We start from the raw sequence: 23097 nt of genomic DNA, 5'->3' as shown, positions 1-23097 counted from the left end.
GGGAGCGGTGGGCAGGGCAGAGTCCCGCTGTCTGCGTCTATTGACATGGGGCTTGGGAGCGAGCCTGCATGAGTGACCCCATAGCAAGCGGCTTGCTATTGGGACACTTGGCAGGGAATGGAGCTAGGAGAGCCAGCAGGGGACCCAAGAGGAGGAGGAGTAGGCTGCTCTGTGCAGAGCAGTTAGGTATAACAGGTTTATTGAAAATAAAATAAAAAAAAATTAAATTTCTATCCCTAATAGAAAGTTTTCCCTACCCTCTAAAGTGGGCCTTACACTGTCCAAATTGTGTCCAGTTCCTAAAGAACTGGGTGAAATTCGCTCTGTAGGTATTCCTATCGGATGACATTACTCAATTGAAAAATGAATAGCGCTGGGTGGAAAATTGCAAGCCAAAACATGGTTGCATCCAATGCAGATGCTGTTCAGGTACATTGCAAGCCAACAGTGCTGCCTGTAAAAATACATTAGCCATAGGGAGAGCTTCGTCCATCTGCACTTTATAGCGTCGATGGAGGGATCTGTTAAATTTTTTTTTCATTCAGCCTGAACTAAAAAAAAAAAAAAAAACACAAATCAGTGTATGGGCAGGTGAATTCAAAAAGCAAAAAAAAAAAAAAAAAAAAAAAGGTTTGGCTTTAGATATACTTTAAAGCACCACAAAAGGCTCTTTATTGCAAGCAATGGCGTAATTTCACTAAGCTTTACCGCAAGCGATAAGGGTATCATGTTACTCATTCGCATAAAATATTGCATGCAGTAATTTAAAAAAATAACGATTATGCGGTATTTTCCGAAAAAAAAAAAAAAAAAGGGGGGGGGGTCAGCAAATATCGCACAAGTTCCAATTCACAAACGGACCAGAGAGTAAAAAAGCATACGATAATTATCACCAGGGTTTTGCTGGCAGTATAACAGCCTTTTTTTTTTGACAAATAGTTGGTTGCTAAGCAGCGGGCCAGGAAGCTGGCCACCGCGTCCTTAACAACAGATGAGTCATCTAACAGCTGATTGTAAAATAAAAAGCAGACAATTAAAAAGTATGAAAAAAAAAAACACAGCGGGGTCCCCTTGCAAGATCTATAACAGACCCTTGTCTGAGTATGCAGCCTGGCAGGTCAGGAAAGAGGGGGGGGGGGGGGCGAGCGAACCATACCAGGAAATACATGCCCTCAATATGGGGGGCTGGGTGCTTTGGGACAGAGGGGGCTCTGTTGATGGGGACAAGGACCTCATCCTCACAACCGTGCCCCCCCCCCATGTGAATGGGTATTGGGAACATAGTACCCCTACCCATTCACCAAAAAAGTGTCACAAAGTAATAAAAACACACACACATTTTTTGACAATTCCTTTATTAAAAAATAAAAAAATTAGTGTCCCCCCGGTGTAAATCCATCGTCAATCACGTCGCCCGCCAGACCCGAAAAAGAACAAAAAACAAAGACGCTCCCGCCGACGTTAAAGGCTGGCCACCTACTGCAGGCTCCGCCGTCTGACATTTTTTTATATATGTAAGGGGCAGGGCCACGTGGCAACGTCACCCGGTGGTTCCTGTCCTTGTATGACGTCATGGACCCGAATGGCCTGGTATTGAGGGGGGGGGGGACCCCACCTTGTTTTTTTTTTTATACTTTTTACATGTCTGCTTTTTTGTTTTTACAAGCAGCTGTTAGCTGGGAAGCGCGCTGACAGCTGATGAGTCATCTGTTGTTAAGGAAGCAGCGGCCAGCTTCCCGCTACATAGCAACCAGCATTATCAAAAAACAGTCTGGGGGTCCCCCAACCCCAGGCTTTTTTTTGACAAATCCCGATCTGCTCCTTAGCAACCAGCTCGATTTGGTATTTAACGGTAGTTTCTTAGTGAATTGAACTTTCACAACTGATTTACCGCATGCGGCATTTTATTTGCCATTATTTAACTCCTATTGAATTGACCCCAATGTCTCTTCTGCAATAAAATAGAACTCCCTGCCTGTTTGCAATCCTCTGCAAAATGTACACAGAGCTGCGCACAAAGGTCAGTTTACATTCAAGCACACTCTACTCCTGTGCATGACCGCTGGATTGTTGCAGAATAGGCGAGTATTTCTAATTTTAGTTCTGCTTTAAAGGATAAGCTCATCTTTTACCCAAAAAACAATAAAAGCACATTTTTTTGCAGGTGAAAAAATGTGCACTTACGATTTTTTTTGTTTTAGTTACGTAGTTAGTCTGGTTAAAAAAAAGACACAAGCCCATCTAGTTCAATCAAAAAAAGGAAAACATTGCATCAGCGATCAGCAGATCGCTGATGCCAGGCAGACTGTCAGTGTAAGCTGTCTGCCCCATACTTCGTACAGGCAGGAAGTTTTACACTGGCAGGAAGCATCAATGAATTACCACAGCGCTCAACAGCGCCCTGGTAGTTCATTAACCACTTGCCGACTGCCGCACGACTATTTACTGCGGCAGTCAACCCCTCACAGGCAAAGTGACGTAGTACTACATTGCTTGCGTGTGAGGCTCCAGGGAGCGAGCGTGCGCCGCTGGAGGCGCGCTCCCGCTCGCTCTCGGCCCCCCTCGCGTGTGTGACTGGCGGACCCGAAGTCCGCCGGTCACTCGCGATCGTCGGTTACACCGGGAGAAAGGCAGGCGGCTAATGTAAACACAGCCGCCTGTCAGGGGCGTAACTACAGGGGTTGCAGGGGTTGCAATTGCTACCGGGCCCCATGCTCCAGGGGGCGCGGTAGCAAACCAGTGTGTGAACTTCCAGGATCTCAAAGGTCACACTTGCGACCGGGCCCTGGCATTGCACCACTGTGGGGAGGCCCCAAGATTGCAGGAAGGGGGCCCACTGCAGAACTTGTGAAAGGATCCTGCTGCGGGACCATAATAAAAGGCCATGCAATGAGAGTAAAGAGTCCCAGGATTAGTGGGAAGAGCCCCGGGCTTCAAGGGAAGGGCCCCGGCCAGGGGTCTGGGGGGCCCTTCATGGTTTCTTGCATCGGGGCCCTGAAGGTTCTAGTTACGCCTCTGCCGCCTGTCATTCTCCCCTGTGTAACAGCACAGATCATACGGTCCTGCTATGTAGGACCGTAGATCTGTGCTGTTACATCACAAGCCACATCCAATCACAGTTAGAATCACGCCCCTAGGGACACACTTAACCCCTCCCTCTCCAATAAAGTTAACCCCCTTCCCTGCCAGTGTCATTTTTACAGTAACAGTGCATGTGTATAGCACTGATTACTGTAGTAATGTCACTGGTACCCCCAAAAGTGTCAAAAATGTCAGTCAAGGGTCCGATCTGTCCGTCACAATGTCGCAGTCCCGCAAAAAAAAAATCACAGATCACCGCCATTATTCGTTAAAAAAATAAAAACAATAAAAATGACAAAAATCTTTCCCTTAGTTAGTAAACACAATACCTTTTGTGAAAACCAATCAAAATATGCTTTTTGCGATTTTTTTTAACAAACATATGTAGCAGAAAACAAATTGGCCTAAAAAGTTAAAAAATTTTGATTTTTACATTTTTTGGGGGAATTTCATATAGAAAAAATGTGAAAAATATTGCTATTTTTGCAAAATTGTCGCTCTTTTTTTGTTTATAGCGCATGATCAAAAAATTGCACAGGTGATCAAATACCACCAAAAGAAAGCTCTGTTTGTGGGAAAAAAAGGACGTCAATTTCATTTGGGTACAGCATCGCACGACCGCTCAATTGTCCGTTAAAATCACGCAGTGCCGAATCGCAAAATAGGCCCTGGTCAGGAAGGGAGTAAAATCTTCCGGGGCTTAAGTGGTTAAGAACAACAAGCCGACAGCCGCAAAGGCTGTAGGTATTTGTTAACTAATTCACAGGGATCTGTGAATCAATGACGTAACAGTGTGGGCAGAGCCCCGCACAGCTGCTTTCTCATTGGATTGTGGAAGCCAGTACGGGGAGAAGATTCTGATGGTGAATATGTTACATGAACATGATTTTAAATATTGGTGTAACATGTAACATGTTCAGAAAGGTGAACTTATCCTTTAAATCCTAATCCAATGTGTACTAGAAGCAACAGATGGAATAACATTGGTTTCCAAGGCCAATGCATACGTATATATAAAGAAAGTTCAATGTCATAGAACCTTAAACTTATTTAAAAAAAATGTTGGGAAAAGCAGGAAAAAGCAGAGAAATTTGGAAATAGATTTAAAAAAAGAAAAAAACTATTTTTTAAAGATAATACTTACTTAATTGAATGTAGTAATAATAATAAAAATATAAAATCTTACCATACTCGGAAGGGATTGGATTGGAGATACAGCACTGATCTGGTTATCGGAGGAGCCAGTACTTTAAAAAAAACAATATTAGAGATAAAAGATGTGTTACTGTGCCAGTAAATGGAAAGCAATCCTGTAAAATACCTGTAAATTTGTGTTTTAGAATACACGTAGCTTGAAATTCAACTTTTGGGTCTACAATACATTGGAGATTGAGCGTGATTATTAATTAAACAAGCCTTACAACTAGAAGTCCCATTTGATTGGTGGCTGAATCCTGCAGTCATTGGCATCTACCTCTCCCTCGTTTTGTTATACTAAGCTGGCCTGTGATTGGCGTTTGTGTGTTATCCTCATAGCCTCTGTTCTCACATGAGTTGTAGTCAGTATCTTCCTATCTACATTTATGATGCTATCACAATGTAATCAGCAGTGGAAAAGTAATATTTTCTAAAAATCAGCCTTATTTAAAATAGCAATGCACACACAGAATCTGGAATTACCTTATAAAATGAATCTGTGCACTACCGATATAATTCCCTCCAATTCCGGGGGGGGTACCTGATGAAGAGGAGGGGTCTGGAGCACTGGCAGGGGAACCCAGAAGAGGAGGATCGGGGCTGCTCTGTGCAAAACCATTACACAGAGCAGGTAAGTATAGGCATGTTTGTTATTTTTATTAAAAAAAAAAACAATTCACCACTTTAAACCTAAGGTTTAATACACTGCCTGGCCAAAAAAAAGCCGCCACCAAAAAATAAGGTCACACATTCGAATATTTTGTTGGCTTTGATTATGGCACGCATTCGCTGTGGCATTGTTTCGATAAGCTTCCGCAATGTCACAAGATTTATTTCCATCCAGTGTTGCATTTATTTTTCACCTAGATCTTGTATTGATGATGGGAGAGTCGGACCACTGCGCAAAGCCTTCTCCAGCACATCCCAAATATACTCAATGGGGTTAAGTTCTAGACTCTGTGGTGGCCAATCCATGTGTGAAAATGATGTCTCATGGCCCCTGAACCACTCTTTCACAATTTGACCCCGATGAATCCTGGCATTGTCATCTTGGAATATTCCCGTGCCATCAGGGAAGAAAAAAATCCATTGATGGAATAACCTGGTGATTCAGTATATTCAGGTAGTCAGCTGACCTCATTCTTTGGGCACATGACTATCCAATAGGAGAGTTACTGCATGCTTAGTTTAGTTAGTTGCTTAGTTAATTCCAGGTGGCGACTTTTTTTTTTTGGCCAGGCAGTGTATATTTTTATTTTGACTTTCCCGATTCCTCTCTCTTCCCTCATTAACATGCTAATGAAATGTTTAAATAAAACCTTTCCATTTCATTGCATACCTTATTTTAGACCCAATAACATTATTACTGGTTATTGTACTATGCCATGCAAGCAGGTTATGGTTGATAGGAGGAGCCAGTAGGGTGCTGTACATAGCTTCCTGAATACATCACAGCACACTGCCCTGTACTCTTCCCAAGAGCCCAAAGCCCTGATGCAACCAACGGACTGGCTCTTGGGAAGAGTCAACTATTAAAATACCTTTATGGGTGGATTTTATTCTGGTGACGTGGGTTCTCTTAGGTAGATTGCATGCATATACATACACACTTCCCTGGGTAATGCCCACAGGTGATGTTGAACCTCTATGATTGAAAATTTTGAAATCTAGTGAATGAAAGGGGTGGACCAGGGACAGTCAGGATGGGAGGAAAGAGTTGGCTGATACTGTGCCTCTGCTAAAAAAATAACAGGAACAGAATTTTGCCTTTAGATATATTTTAAATATAAAGCGTTGGTTATGGACCACCTTGTGATAATCATTTACACTGCCTCAGGAAGTAAGGCAGGACCAGGCAAGGCCTATAGACTTCCTGTCCACTGATTAAATGCTCACTCACTCTCTAATGTACCACGGCACTAGCATAAAAAGACACTTGACATACCAAGGTCTCATTGCGGGTGTACAAGGCAATATTCTGTCTCTTACCTGTTCCTAGGAAACCCAGGTGTGTACAGCTGCCTGTTGAACAGACTGCCAATAGTAAAGAGCCGAACACCCCCCAGTTCGGTTCGCACCAGAACATCTCGAACAGGGAAAAAGTTCTAGCGAACATGGGAACTCTACTAAAGTCTACGGGGCATGAACATGAAAAATCAAAAGTCCTCATTTTAAAGGCTTATATGCAAGTTATTGCCATAAAAAGTATATGGGGACCTGGGTACTGCCATGAAGGACATGTATCAATGCAAAAAAATGTTTTTAAAATGATAGCTTTTACAAGAGCAGTGTTTTTCATGATGCCTAAAGTGAAACAATAAAAATGAAAAGTATCATGCCTGGGGGTCCCCTAATGTGCCTGTAAAGTGACGCACCTGTTCAATGTATAGAGCCTGTATGAAGCAATACTGACATTTCTAAAGGGGCACAATTTTAATTTAAACTAAAAAAACAATGAAAAACATCCATAACAGACTCTTATCCGGGCATGCAGCCTGGCAGGTCAGGAAAGGTGGGGGGGGGGGGATGAGCGAGCGCCCCCCCCCCCAAAAACCATACCAGGCCACATGCCCTTAACATGGGGGGGTGGGTGCTTTGGGGCATCGCAAGGGGCAGTGCCACCAGGTGACATAACCGAGCGGTCCTGCCCCTTGCCTATAAAAGAGCTGTCAAAGCTAAGGATCAGGCAGACAAAGCAAAGCGTTTTTGACATTTTTTTCTATTTTTCGGGTCCGGCGGGTGGCGTGATTGACGATGGATTTATATCGAAGGGACACTATTTTTTTTTTCTTTTTAATAAAGAACTTGTCAAAAACTGTATGCTGTGGTGAATGGGTAGGGATACTATGTACCTGATACCCATGTACATGGGGGGGGCGGGATCTGGGGCCCCCTTGATAAAGGGGGCTTGCAGATTCCCTTAAGCCCCCACCCACAGAACCCCACAACCGCAGCCCAGGGTTGTCGGGAAGAGGCCCTTGTCTCCATCAACATGGGGACAAGCTGCTTTGGGGGGCACCCCAAAGCACCCTCCCCATGTTGAGGGCAGGCGGCCTGGTATGGTTCAGGAGGGGGGGTGTTTGCTTGCCCCCCCCCCCCCCTTTCCTGGCCTGCCAGGCTGCATGCTCGGATAAGGGTCTGGTATGGATTTTGGGGGGGGGGGGGACACCACGCTGTTTTTTAAAAAAATTCTGTCATAGTGTTCCCCTTAACCACTTAAATATAGGGCACTTTCACCCCTCTCCTTCCCAGACCAATTTTCAGCTTTCAGTGCTCATTGGAATCTATGGGAAATATTGGTCAGCTTGACATGGCACTGCTCCCAAACTATAAGTCACAGGGACACAAAACTTTGGGAGCACAGGGAGGGGACCCAGGACTACAACATATCCATACATTTTTAATGTGGGGTATGCCTGCACACTACACTGACTGCACTTATCTGACTCAACACACCACCCACTAACTACCTGCCTAATCTCAATTGTCACACACTATACACAGCTGCCGTGTACGCAGCAGCCTTATACAGTGTGGGGTGTGAACTAAGCCCCTGAGCCATGATTGGCCAAAGGCACCAATCATTGCTCTGACAGGACATTGTGTTGTGATTGGCCAAAGCATACAGGTCAGGTGCATGCTTTGGCCAATCATCAGCAATCAATGCACTGCAACAGCGCAGCGCATTATGGGGCACTAATCAGTGGGCGAAGCACCCCATTCGAGCACTGAGCGCCCCATTTGACTCGAACACAGAGCCCTTTTCTAGCAGCCAACTGTATTGTATGCTTAGTTAGCTACTTGACTGCCTAGGTCAGTCGGAAGGGGTAATGTTTCTTGCTGCCTTCCCTGGTCATGTGTGCTGGCTTTTTCTGGGGTCCAGCTCAAAAAGTGTGAAATGAAAGGGAAGAGTTTCAGGTCCCAGAAGGGGGAGGCTAAAAGGCTAGAGAAAGCAGACACCTTGCAGAAGCTTGCTGGGACTTGTGGTCTACCTTCAGAGTGCCACCATGAACACTTCTATGCGAGTACTTCCTTTTCCCCTAGGACTTCACCTTTGCAGGTATGCTGGGGCAGCCACAGGTGTAGTTAGAAGGACGTTTATTCATGTTATACATGTTCTGCTGAATCCTCAGTAAAAGTTGTTCAACTGCTTTGAACCTGGTCTGAAGTTTTTCAAAGGGTGTATTTTAGGTCTTGGCGTATTCGTAAAGAACACGGGTCTGTAAAAGCATTATGGGGTATGGGTAACACCACTACAAAAAGGGTTAACTTGCAAGACTAGGAAGAGGAGGTAGTTGTCATGGGTAACTGAGAAGAACAGGAACCAGTCCTTTGGCGTGGTACCTGGTTAGGGGACAGGTCCTCCGATAGTGAGGGGATTGGTGCTCTGACTCCCTCCCTTGTTGTCCATCTCCTCCAGTCACCAGGGGTAGACTAGAGTTATGGAGATACAAGGCCTGATTACTAGGTACAGGAAGGAGTTAACTTAGGACACCCATGCTATGGGTTTCATTCTTTTATTGGGAGTGAAGTATCGGAGGTATGATGGACTGGTGGAGGAGGCAATGGCTCCGCATGTCCCTCCGAATGCAACACATACAGCACATCACTATAAGTGTGTAGTTATCTAGGACGAAACATCTTATGGAAGAATGCTGTATGTTACTGCTGCACACAAGTGGCTCATCTCTGACTCAGGGACTGCCTTAATGTTTGGTTCTTCACATGACCGCAGCCTCCACCTGGTCCCAGGCATTGGGGAGCATGCCTTCGTGTGAGGTATTACCCAACATGCATGGGTGCAGTAAGACCTGGCCCACAGATCCGCAGTACCTGCATCTGTAAGCAGGTATATGGCAATACTCACATAAACTTGTGTATATTGTATGAAGGTATTCTCCGTGTTTGGATCCATATGCTATACACTGATTTACAAAAGTACCAATGTTTACTGTCGTACAGCTATTCATGTCTATAGGCGGATGTACGCAGCACCTGAGTTCTGGGGCACAGCAAAAAGACAGAATTTTACGATGTATGCCCCTAATGTGCCCATGTGCATGAGGCTTTAAAGACTATTTTATGGTGAACATATTCAATGAAACTTATACTGAGAAATATGTGGGCTGATCTTCTTCTACAATACCAACTGTATCACTGACTAGGAACAAGCATGCAGCGAAAAAAGTCACAAACTTCTATACTTGTTTTAGATCAGTGACTAAAGAGAACTGAAGACAGGAGATCAGCATCAAAAGGGTCCGTTTTATATGGAACCTGCAAAAGACCCCAACCTGGATGGTAAGTAATGGCAGTTCAGATGTGGCAAAGGCTATGAAGATTTGATGGACACGTGCAAAACGATATAGATCATGCAGAGGCCTCACCTTTCTCGAAGAAGAACCATGCTGTGTTCCCTACCCCCGGCTGCAGTGACGAGGTACAGAGATTTATCAGTACACCACACCAAGATCTGGGCTCTAGTGACAGCTGGAGGTTCTTTACTGCAAGTATTGTGTTCTAAGTAATAAAGACTACCTATATGCCGTCCCTCTGGGAGGGCAACAACAGCCAAAAGAAAACCTGGGAAACAACATTTCCATATTAGTCTACATGTAAATCAGTTAAAGCAACCATGTTGATGCAAACAACTTTGAAACCATAAGTATACAAGTATAAGTCTTACCAGAGTACGTCATGTCCCATACTGCAAGTGTGTCGTTTTCAAATGCAAGGGCTAGGTATGAGGTTTGAGAGCTGACTGCTGAGAATTTAATGGGAGCAGCACATGGCCACACAATATCAGCTTTTGGTTCAACATCTAAAAGGCAAAAGGTAATTGTTGGCAAGTATGACTATTAACTTCAAGTAGAACTATTGGTCAAACTATTGTTTTTTTTTCCATTTTGGATAGAGTAAGTAAAGTATAACCCCTGTAAGGTTTATTTTTGCAATCTGTGTCCCATTGGGGAGATTTCCCTTCACCTCCGGTCCCATAGCCAAAGCAGCAATTGAGAGGAAATCCCCACAAATAAAGGGAATCTATTGCCCCCCTAACAGGGACAGAAATAAAAACTGACAAGGGGTCTAATCCCACTCTATCTTCACTTAAAAAAAAGGTTTTGCATTTAGGGGGCCCATCCCCCCAAAAGATATCACTGCTGATGAAACGCATAGGGGAGTGGACACTCTTGGTGTCCATCTGCAGTAGCCACTAATGTACTATCAGCCTGCTGATCTACCTGCTGTGAGGCTTGTCAGTGAACCCTGTAAGCTTTTAATAAACTTTGATTCTTATTATGGACTTTACAATGGAGATTTGATTTCCTGGCATTACATTGGGATTGATTGTGGAGTGAGGCCCATCACTTTCCCTGCTGATTGCCTAGCCTGTGACATCTTAGGCCCTTTTGGCCATTATAATCTTTGGCCCATCTTTTGTGGTAAGAGGCGTGATGATCATTTCTAGTCAGTGGAGGATCTCTTTATACCGGAGTTTAAAGAACACGTTAATGGTCTCTTTTTCCACTATCAAACTTTATAATTTTCTTTTTATTTTATGTATGATATAAGGACATTTACATAGGCACTGTGTCTGTTTGCACATCAGTTGTTATTTTATAATCACAGATAAGCTTTGGATGTTTATCTGCAATTTATTGAATGTTGCTCCATATTGCACTTTTGGCACTTTATTTGCGGTTTCATATTGCAACATGCATGTTTAAATATTTGCTGTTTCATATTGCACTTTATAGTTTCTGTTTCACATTGCAATTTTTTTGCACAGTATTTGTTAGATCTTTAGGGCTGCTTTGGAATATGTTTGTTATGAGAATTGGTATCACAATTTAATAGCAAGCTGCTTTTTGATCTTTATTAACCTAGAGCAAATTTTTTACACTTTTTATTTTTTTAATTACACCTTAATGGATTCATGGAATCAAGGGAAATGCATAAATAAACAGTGCTTTGAAAAAGTATTTGCCCCTGCCCGATTTTTTCTTTTCTTGAATATTTTCACAAATAAATGATTAAGATCATCAAACAACTTTTAATATTACACAAAGATAACCCAAGTAAATAAAAAACAAAGTTTTTAAATGAGAATTTAATTTAATTTAATATTGGGAAAAAAGCTGTCCAAATCTTCCTAGGTGAAAAAGTAATTGCCGCCCTCCCCCCACTTGCTAAATCATGAATGAACTGTGATTAACCACATTTTTTGTTAAATAAGTTACATAGTTGTTGAGGTTGAATAAAGACAATAGTCCATCCAGTTTAACCTGTGTAGGTGTGTGTGGCCGTAATCATCTCTCATACCCCTGAATGTTCTGATCCTTGAGATGTACGTCTAAGAGTCTTTTGAAAGTAGCTATATTTCCCGCAGAAACCACCTCTTGTGGTAGAGAATTCCACAATCTTGTAGCCCTAACAGTAAAGGACCCCATGCGTTGCCTGAGGTTAAAACGCTTCTCCTCTAATCGCATTGTATGCCCTCGAGTCCTCATGCAATCCTTTCGACTGAATAGCTTTTTTTCTATGCAAGTGATTGGTCTAAAAGACCAAATACAGCGCGTGCTGTGGTGATAAATAAATGTATATACTGGTAACAAATGATGGATATAAAGTGCAATAGTGTTGAATATAATAATAATAAGTAAATTAAAATTTGATCAGTTAATAAAATTCCTATAGGTCATCAATTCACAGTGAATATAAAGTGCAACAGTGTTGGATAAAATGGGATAATTCACAACATTACATTTAAATACAACAGTGACTTTGATTGCTTAGATAATTATATAAAAAATATATTAAAAAATATATAAAAAAGTCCTTGGTGAAAGTGATTATGAAATATTCAGAAAGTGCTCGTGCTCAGGCTTGATTGATATAATCTCAGCAGTATCCAATCCCAAGTAGGAAATAAGTTGGGTCACTTACTCAATGTAATGGGTCCTGAATGCCATACGGCACCAGGACCAAACGAACTTTGTAAGCCCCCTGGGCTCGATGGGTCCCCTCTGGACGGTATCCCGTGGGCTGGCAACAACTCCTCTGGGCTCCAATATATATAATCCGGTCCAATAGAGGGGGAGAAAGAAAGCTCCAAATAGTGTAGTGTTATAGTTAGTTTATTTACCTATATATTCGGTACAAGACATTAAAAACATGCAGACAATAGTGTTGGTGGTCAGTGGTGCGGGCTGCACGTTCTCCTCACGGAGCTGGCTTCCGGCTTCCGGTTTGCATTCCACCAACCTAAACGTAATGACACTATGCGTTCCAAACTGACGCGTTTCATCACTGACCAAAAGCGTCAGTTTGGAACGCATAGCGTCGTTACGTTTACGTTGGTGGAATGCAAACGGGAAGCCGGAAGCCAGCTCCGTGAGGAGAACGTGCAGCCCGCACCGCTGACCACCAACGCTATTGCCTGCATGTTTTTAATGTCTTGTACCCAATATATGGGTAAATAAACAAAGTGAAGCACACTAACAGATCTAAGAAAAAACAACACATCATGCCACAATCTAAAGAAATTTCAGACAGATTAGTATACAGGCTCTCCTCACTTAACGACCAGGTTCTGTTCCAGCGACCAGGTTGTTAAACAAATTGGTTGTTAAATGAGGAGTCACAAGTAATCAATATTTTAAGCATTCCTAACTACTGTACTGTATTCTGAAAAAAAAAAAAGGTCTAAACACAAAACTCCAACTCAATAACATTGTTTTAATTTGGGTAAGTGCAGAAAACAAAAATATAAACAACAAAAATCCTGTACTTTACTGCACAAAACAATGTACAGTGCTCAAAAAGCTGGTCGTAAGTCTGAGCGGTCGTTAAACAGGTAAGTCGTTAAACGAGGAGTGTCTGTAGTCTGGAAAGGGTTACAAAGCCATTTTTAAGGCTTTGGGACTCCAGCGAACCACAGTGAGAGCTATTTTCAACAAATGGAGAGACCTGGAATATTGGTGAACCTTCCCAGGAGTGGCTGCATACCACAATTACTCCAAGAGCACAACGCAGACTCATCCAGGAGGAAAGAACCCAGAAGAACATCTAAAGCACTGCAGGCCTCACTTGCCTCAGTTAAGGTCAGTGTTCATGATTTAACAATAAGAAAGAGACAAAAACCGAATCTATTTGAGAGTTCCAAGGTCGAAGCCACTGCTGACCAAAAAGAACACAAATGTTCATCTTACATTTGCCAAAAAAAAACACCTTGGTCATCCCCAAGTCTTTTTTGCCAAATATTTTGTGGACTGCAGAGACAAAAGTTTCACTTTTTGGAAGGTGTGCGTTCCGTTACATCTGGGACATACCTAACACAGCGTTTCATAAAAAGAACATCATACCAACCGTTACACATGGTGGTGGTAGTGTGATGATCTGGGGCTGCTTTGAAGATTCAGGACCTAGACAACTTGCCACAATTGATGGAACCATGAATTCTACGCTCTACCAGAAAATCCTGAAGGAGAATGTCTGGTCATCAGTTTGTGACATCAAGCTCACTTGGGTTATGCAGCAGAAGAATGATCCAAAACACACCAGCAAGTCCATCTCTAAATGGCTCAAGAAAAGAAAAGTGGAGTGGCCTAGTTAAGGTCTGGACCTAAATCCAATTGAGATGCTGTGGCATGCTAGAAAACCCTCCAATGTCGCTGAATTAAAACAATTCTGCAAAGAAGAGTAGGCCAAAATTCCTCCACAGCGATGTGAAAGACTCATTGCCAGTTATCGCAAACTCTCAATTGCATCTGTTGCCGCCAAGGGTGGCACAGCCGGTTATTAAGTTTAGGGGGCAATTACTTTTTCACATAGGGCCAGGAAGATTTGGACAGCTTTGTCATTTAAAAACTGAATTTTGATAAATGTGTGTGACGAATATGCAAAAAAAAAGAAAAAATGAGGAAGAGGGCAAATACTTTTCCACAGCAATGTAAATTATTTAAGAAAGAGCAAAGGTATACAGCTTTAACTGCTTAACAATAATTGTTTACTTTCTGCTATAAAACATATCCAATAAAAAAATGTAATTTCTTCATCAATTTAGGACAATATGTAACATAAGGGGCCATCAAAGGGTTAATATGTTTCAAGCCATTGCTTTACTAAACTGTGGGAGGTGCTTGTACTAGGGGAAGGCAGAGATCCGTGTTCTTGCTTATCAGGAACACAGGATCAATGTCTTCCCCACTGACAGAATAGTAATCTGCCTTGTGAGTCCGCAGTTCCCGCTGTAAATAATCACAGCAGGAGTTGTGATAGTCACCGGCTCTCTGCTCACGAAGCTGTGAGAACCGAGCAATCGGCGGTGTTCAATCACTCGGTTCTCACTGTAGAGGCGGCGGGGGACAGATGCAGCATCGGATGGATGCTGCATCCACCTAGGTAAGTATGAATCTTACAAAAAAAAAACATACATCTCTTTTAACAGTTTTTGTATCTTCCTACAGAAAATTTACAAAAAAAAAAAAAAGAGGAGAAAAGAAATCCTGAGATTAGATCCAGAGTAATAAATCCCATCCTGCCTTGGAGATGTTGTAAGATAAAGGCCAGGACCTTAGGGAGTAGAAATCAATGCAAGAAAGGCTGAAATATCCAAGTGACACATGAAAGATAGGATCATTGCTAATAGACAGCTATTTTATTTATAAGTGAATTACGCTCACATGGTAACAGCCGATGACTACTCTCAAATGGATTTCTGCTGCCACTATTTATTTCCTACAGTTTGGAAACACAAATAGCTGTTTATATGCCAGCTATGACAATTTTTTTTAATCATGTGTTATCTTACGTTGTTTTATCATTGCTGAAGAGACGTCTGACCCTTCTCCAAGCTTCCTGGGTTACCACTGGTAAAATCAGCATAAGAGTACATTACCAAGCATATGCCATCTTTAATATGCTGTATACACTTAGGGGCCTATTTATAAAACATTTGATTGACAAATGTCACAAATATTTGTGCAGGCTGGACAGATTTCCCCCATATTTTCTGTAATAGATTAATTCCCATGTTTGTCAGTATCTTCTTGTTGCCAAAATGCTATATATTTTCTCACTGAAGTACTTTGGAAGACTATACTGCATTTTGGCCACTGGATGGAGCCAACAATCACAGGAAATAATCTATGATAGAAAATATGGGGATAATGTGTCCAGCCTGCACAAATGTGTGACATAGATCCCTTCATTTCTACAACTCTATGGAGTTTGTTTATAAAAAATTTGATTTGCTAATACAGTAAAACTTTGGATTGAGAGTGTTTTGCAAGACAAGCAACATTTTTTTTTATAAATTTTGACTTGATAAACGAGTAGAAAAAAGTAAAAGTAGCATCATGTCACAACAAAGTATAAAAGAGAAGAGAGGTGCCTCTAAGTGTAGCAATATGGTTACATTTAATTAATGGCAACTCACATGGTTGATGACTAAAACAGGCACATCTAAGTATGCAGGCATCCGGGGTAAAGCTGTCCACATAGACTGTCCTTCGCACCACCATCAACGTCATTCCTTCCACACTGCGCTCAACGAGAGCTTCAAGCCTCGCTTTCAGATCGCTCTACTGCAGGGTAGTCTTCCCGGTCACCATTGCAGACCGACAGGGGTGATAGTCAGCGGTACGGAGGACGGTCTATGTGCACAGCTTTACCCTGGATGCCTGCATACTTAGATGTGCCTCTTTTAATCATCAACCATGTAAGCTGCTAAATGTTGTACCTTCTTTAAATGTAACCATATTGCTACACTTAGAGGCGCCTCTCTTCTCTTTTATACTCTGTAGCTCCTGCTGGCTTTTGCTTCTAATGCCCTTGTGGAGGCGCCATTTGTAAATGGACATTTTATGGTTAACCTTTCACATTGCTATAATCTTTTTATATGAACTATTATTTCTATTATTTTTTATGGGGAAATACACTTTAACCACTTGATGACCGCCGCACGACTATCTACTACGGCGGTCAGCCCCTCACAGGCAAATTGACGTAGGGCTACGTCACTAGCTTGTGAGGGTCTAGGGAGCGAGCGCGCGCCGCCGGAGGCGCGCTCCCGCTCCCGCGTGGTCACGGACCCCCCCGCGCGTGTGACCGGCGGACCCGATGTCCGCCGGCCACTCTGCGATCGGCGGGGGAGAGGGAGAAAGTCAGGCAGCTTGTGTAAACAAGCTGCCTGTCATTCTCCCCTCTGTATGAGAGATGATCATATGGATCTACTATGTAGATCCGTTGATCACTCTGCATACAGCTGAAGCCACAGCCAATCACAGTTAGAATCACGCCCCTAGGGACACACACAGCCCCTCCCTCTCAAATAAAGTTAACCCCTTCACTACCAGTGTATTTTTACAGTAACAGTGCAAATATATAGCACTGATTACTGTAGAAATGTCACTGGTAACCCCAAAAGTGTCAAAAATGTCAGTCAAGGGTCCGATCTGTCCGCCGCAATGTCGCAGTACCGCAAAAAAAAAATCGCAGATCGCCGCCATTACGCGTTAAAAAAAAAACAACAAAAATGACAAAAATCTTTCCCTTAGTTAGTAAACGCAATAACTTTTGCGCAAACCAATCAAAATACGCTTTTTGCGATTTTTTTTACCAAACATAGGTAGCATAAAACAAATTGGCCGAAAATGTTAAAAAATTTTGATTTTTACATTTTTTTTGGGGGGAATTTCATATAAAAAAAGGGAAAAATATTGCTATTTTTGCAAAATTTACGCTCTTTTTTTGTTTATAGCGCGTGATCAAAAAATCGCACAGGTGATCAAATACCACCAAAAGAAAGCTCTGTTTGTGGGAAAAAAAGGACGCCAAATTCGTTTAGGTACAGCGTCGCACGACCGCGCAATTGTCCGTTAAAGTCACGCAGTGCCGAATCGCAAAATACCCCCTGGTCAGGAAGGGGGTAAAATCTTCCAGGGCTTAAGTGGTTAATATACGAGTGCTTTGGATTACAAGCATGATTCCGGAACAAAATTATGCTCGCAATCCAAGATTTTACTGTAATCAACAGTTCTAGCTAAGGGTCATAATGCTGTAATTTCCAGATTATGGACATTACATGGAGCGGACAATCATATAAAATAAACTTATTAGACACATTACAAGGATTATTTGCAGCGGCTGTGCAAATGTTAAAGAACGATTTGCAAATGTAAACAGGTACTCTATATTTTTTTTTTTATCACATACAGCCTCCAGCATACAAGAAGACCCAGACTGCTGAGGCAACTCTAAAATGATTACTTCCAGCTTGCTATTGCAAGATGCTCTATAAACCAATCATCAAAGGATAAATGCAGACTTGATCATAAAATATATAAAATATTCTTCCTCCTGGCTCACGTCATCTTTTTTTTTTTTTGAATAATAAATTCTTTATTTATAGAATCAATATGAACAAGTATTACAAAATTCAATAATTTGACTATCAATGTTGACCCTGATGCAGCAATATCAACACATTGCAGGGAACGCCTAACAATGTAAGGAGTAGAGCTAAGTAGTCAAAGTATCACAATCTAGTCTGGTAAAAATGTATCTAGAGTAGGGCCACAAGTAATAGGACTACCAAAACAACTGTGAGTGATAGAAAGGCTACTAAGTCACTATAAACCTAACCATACATCACACTAGGTAATTAGCAAAAATCTACATCAATCCATAAATCAAATTAAACCAAACAGGTAGATATGTAAGCAGGGCCGCTGATAGGGGGGGACCACCAGCCCTCTTGTAGGGGGCCCGAGCACACAGGGGGGCCCACACAGAGAGGGGGATTAATGATGGACAACAATTACAGAAATCTTCCTCCAGCACCTGAATCTGATCTGTCCCTCTCCCTGCTATCAGCTTTTATCTGTTGAGAAAGAGGCAGTCGTCCCTCACTAATCCCCCTCCCTGTGCGGGCCCCCCTCCCAGCACTTATCTCTGCTCAGGAGTTTATTTGTAAATTGTAACTTTGTTTCTCTCTCTCTGTCTCTCTGATCACTGAGCTCCAACTGCCCAGCCTGTATATTTTTCTCATCTCATCTTCTTTTTTATTTAACATCGTTTTTTTTTTTTAGATTTAGCAGGAATTACACGAGTTATGTTATATTTGTGTCTGATAATAGTGATTTTGTTGTAATTTTAGCTAAATAGATCTTTAACAATTTCTTGAGGGGGCCCTGCCAGGTAGTCTGTATGGGGCCCCGCGATTTCTAACAGCAGCCCTGTATGCAAGTCCCATTAATGTGACATAAAAGTTATACAGTGCTTGTGCTCATAATCTTCAACGTAAGACGGGTGCTCCACTAGTGCTTAATTCAAGTGCCCCACATGGATGTACACTCACCCCGGATGTGGACCACTTATCTCTAGTATGGTCACTTGCGCTTAATGGGGAATCCACCCCTGGTTGATGTCTTTGGTGGTAGCCTTCTCAAAGGGTTAATCATTTGATCTCCAACTTCTAGTGTGGTCTCTTGCACTTTTTGGGGGATCCACCCCTGGATATACCCCTTATTAGCAGGCACCTCACTAGGTTATTCCTCAGATGGAAGTATGGAAAAAAACAGTGGAGGGAAACCACATAGCGTAACATCGCAAAGTTTATTTGAAGGTAGGTATAAGGTATAAAACAAAGCTTGAGGTGCCTTAAACCCAGTATATGCAACATGTGTGTCTCAAAATCGCTCCGACCACCATACAGCAAATACCGCATTTCGCGACTCAGCTCTGACCCAGGTCGTGACACAGGCAGAAATTATGTCATGGTGATGCGATCAAGCTTTGACGCGTTTCAGCCAATCAGAAAGGGCCGTCATCAAGAAGCTCGGCAAGGTATGTTTATTGTTGAAGTTTTGCTAAGAAGCTTACGTTAACATCGCAGCTGGTTTGACTACCATGTTACAATCACTGATTTGTTTTTTATCACATTGTTTTATCTCCATGATCTGTGACGCTAAACTATCAATTTTTATTAAGTCACTAGTCAGAGGGGAAGTCATGCACCCTGCCAAAAAATGTTCTGTTTTCGTGAGGAAGTAGAAAAAGGAATAAGGAAAAAAGAAAAAAAAAGAGAAAAAGGGTGAGAGCGAGGAAAAAAAAATAAATAAAAAAGAAGGGGGTGCGAGGAGGAGACCCCTTCTAATCTAGTATATCTCTGCCTTTGCTGGGGTAGACTCTAGGAGTTCTTTTACTTATTGGAAAAGGTGAATTGGGTCCAGTAACACCACATCTTGCGGAAGGAGGTTTCATTTCTTCCATGTGAATGATCAGAGATAAAGCTGTACAGGGTCCTATGCGCTACCTCTTAGCATATACAGGTGCATCTCAAAAAATGTGAATATCATAAAAAAGTTAATTTATTTCAGTAATTGAATTCAAAAAGTGAAACTCATAATATATAGGTTCATTAAACACAGAGTAATTTTCTGAGATACCGAATTTTGGGTTTTCACTAGCTATAAGCCATAATCATCAACATTAAGAAAATATATATCAAATATATCATATAAAATATATCACTCTGTGTGTAATGAATCTATATAATATATGAGAGTTTAACTTTTTGAATTAAATTGCTGAAATAAATGAACTTTTTGATGATATTCTATTTTTTTGAGATGCACCTATATATGTAGGTATATCAATGAAGTACAAGCAGCTGCTCACATTAGGTGTATCTGTCCCATAGGTGTGCGCAGCCTAATGCATTAGGGTGTGCACACCAAAGCTCAAACACACACTACCGATCCACTCATTCATTCAGAAAGGGAGGGGATCGGCAAATTATATATTTACCGGCCCCTTTCCCCACTCATCCTAAAACATCCCCCCAGCAACAGCCGGCTGGAGAGGAGGGAAGCCGGAAGAGCTGTGGGGGTAAAAGGGAGGGGAGCCAGGGCAGTAGGGGGAATCTGTGCTGCACAGGGTGATTAGGGTGTGCCTGGGCACACCTGGCACACCCCTATGATCTGTCCCCACCTAAAGCAATAAAAATTAAAAAATAATAGAATGTTGTGCTTACTTGAGTATGCGTATTAACTGGTGCCTTAACTGTGTTTATGTAAGTTATTTCCTAATTCCATATATATATATATATATATATATATATATATATATATACACATACATACACACAATAATTCCCAAAATAGGGTTTCCCACACCTTCTTAAGTCTTGAGTTCATATACACTTACTGGTCACTTTATTAGGAACACCTTGCTAGTACCGGGTTGGACCTTTTGCCTTCAGAACTGCCTTTTTTCTTCGTGGCAGAGAACAAGGTGTTGGAAACATTCCTCTGAGATTTTGGTCCATATTGACATGATAGCATCACGCAGTTGCTGCAGATTTATCACCTGCACCATCCATGATGCAAATTTCCCGTTCCACCACATAACAAAGGTGCTCTATTGGATGAGATCTGGTGACTGTGGAGGCCATTGGAGTACAGTGACCTCATTGTCATGTTCAAGAAACCAGTGGTGAGATGATTGGAAGGAGCCATCAGAAGATGGGTACACTGTACATATAAAGGGATGGACATGGTCAGTAACAATACGGTACTCAGGTCAGCTGTGGCGTTTAAACGATGTTCAACTGGTACTAAGGGGCCCAAAGTGTGCCAAGAAAATATCCCCCACACCATTACACCACCAGCCTGAACTGTTGATACAAGGCAGGATGGATCCATGCTTTCATGTTGTTTATGCCAAATTCTGACCCTTCCATCTGAATGTCCCAGCTGGAATCGAGACTCATCAGTCCAGGCAACATTTTTCCAGTCTTCTAATGTCCAAATTTGGTGCAAATTGTAGCCTCAGTTTCCTGTACTTAGCTGACAGGAGTGACCCCCGGTAAACCATCTGCTTCAAGGTTCAATGCGTTGTGCATTCAGAGATGGTATTCTGCATACCTTGGTTTTAGCAAGGGGTTATTTAAGTTACTGTTGCCTTTCTATTATCTCAAACCAGTCTGTCCATTCTCCACTGACATCAGCAAGGCATTTTCCTCCACAATGCCCCTCACTGGATATTTTCTCTTTTTCGGACCATTCTCTGTAAACCCAAGAGATAGCTGTGTGTGAAAATCCTGGTAGATCAGCCTGTCTGGCACCAATAACAATGCCACGTTCAAAATCACTTAAACCCCTTTTCTTCCCCATTCTGATGCTCGGTTTTAACTTCGGCAAGTCCTCTTCACCACGTCTAGATGCCTAATTGCATTGAGTTGCTGCCATGTGATTGGCTGATTAGCAATTTGTGTTACCAAGCAATTGATCAGGTGTACCTAATAAAGTGACTGGTAAGTGTATATACACAGTGCTAAACAAATGTACTTCACATGAAACGTAACAAACAGCTTACACACTGCGAAGTGTTGTTTTTATTTCTATGTTCAATTTTGATTTTAATAAAAGGAGTATATACGGTTTTACACTATGAAATCATTTATTTTATCCATATGAACACCATTGCCGGATACATGGTGAAGAGGAGGAGTGGAGACATCCTTACCTAAGAGGAATTTCAGTTTACAAAGCATACGTATATAGACCTATATGAAAATATACTGGAGGAATTGCCAGTCCACTTGGTCAAATGCCTTCTCTGCATCAACCGTTAAGAGGCAAAGAGGGATATTCTGAGTGCGGGCATAATCAGTCAGGAGAAGGGTTTTCAGGGTGTTATCTCTCGCTTCACGTCCGCACACAAAACCAAATGGGTCTAAGTGTATTAACTGTGGTAATAATGGTTGCAATCTGTTAGCCAACACCTTAGCGTATATTTGTAAATCTACCCAAATCAAGGAAATGGGTCTGTAGTTCGTCTGGGTCCTAGTCTGATTTTCAGAATAAGGGAGATATGTGCTTCAAGCGTCTGCGGAGGGAAGACGGAACCCTCTGTTAGGGAATTAAACATTTTAGTCAAGAAGGGGGCAAGGAAGGAAGCAAAGACTTTGCCAAAAAATTTGGGAGTAAAGCCATCAGGACCCAGACTCTTGCCAGCAGGGATGGAAGCGATAGCTGCCGTTACTTCATCTTCCGAGATTAGCTTTTCTAGTTCGCCTACAGTGTCTTCATCTAAAGTGGGTAAGGCAGTCCTAGCAATGTAGGACATCCTGTCCTCCTCCGAAGGGGCGGGGGTACGAGGAGGCTGTGTGGTAGAAATATTATACAGAAATTGGTAGAAATCCTTGAACGTCTGAGCAATTCCTTCGTCTTTCCCTGCAGCAGATAGGGTTGGGGCCTCAAATGCTGTTAAGGATCATGTCTCTATACACCTCCCCATCTGCCAGAATCTGAATAGCTCATTATCCCGAGCGTTTAATATCCAGAATGGGACAAGACAAGGGTGTTCCCTCTCTCCCCTTCTTTATGTTCTTACAATGGAACACTTGGCTGTCGCTCGACGAAATAATCCCTCCATTCATGGTGTCACAGTTGGTCCCCTACATTCCAAACTTGCCCTCTTCGCAGATGATTTGTTATTGTTTGTAACCCAACCCTATTCGCAATACCCTCAATCATACAAGAATTCAAGAACTTTGGTGCTGTAAGTAATTTCAAAGTTAGTCACAGTAAATCAGAAAGTCTGAATATCTCGTTGCCTGAGGCGGATTTAAAACGACTGTTGTCCTCCTTTCCTTTCAAGACTGGATCTGCCTCTATCTGTTACCTAGGTATTAATATATCGTCCGACGCATCCCGACTCTTTTCTGAGAACTATGACCCACTGCTCCTCAGAACCCAATCGGACTTATCCACTTACGCAACTAAAAAACTCTCCTGGTTTGGAAGAATT

The 23097-nt window shown here is 42.2% G+C and overlaps 1 protein-coding gene across 1 annotated transcript in view; it reads right to left on the bottom strand.

The window, feature by feature from the left end:
• Positions 1-23097, bottom strand: part of WDR93 (WD repeat domain 93) — a 94510-nt gene that overhangs the window by 10536 nt on the left and 60877 nt on the right. Inside the window, exons 10-12 of the mRNA XM_082254671.1 lie at positions 9965-10099; positions 9666-9861; positions 4268-4328 (exon numbers count right to left, since the gene is read on the bottom strand). Coding sequence (XP_082110797.1) covers positions 4268-4328; positions 9666-9861; positions 9965-10099 — 392 coding nt within the window. The remainder of the gene's footprint in view (positions 1-4267; positions 4329-9665; positions 9862-9964; positions 10100-23097) is intronic.

This window comes from Pelophylax lessonae, assembly GCF_965119305.1.
Source record: "Pelophylax lessonae genome assembly, chromosome: 4".
NCBI lineage: Eukaryota > Metazoa > Chordata > Amphibia > Anura > Ranidae > Pelophylax > Pelophylax lessonae.
Note: the sequence above shows the minus strand (reverse complement) of the source record. Positions and strands in the feature narration are given on the sequence as shown.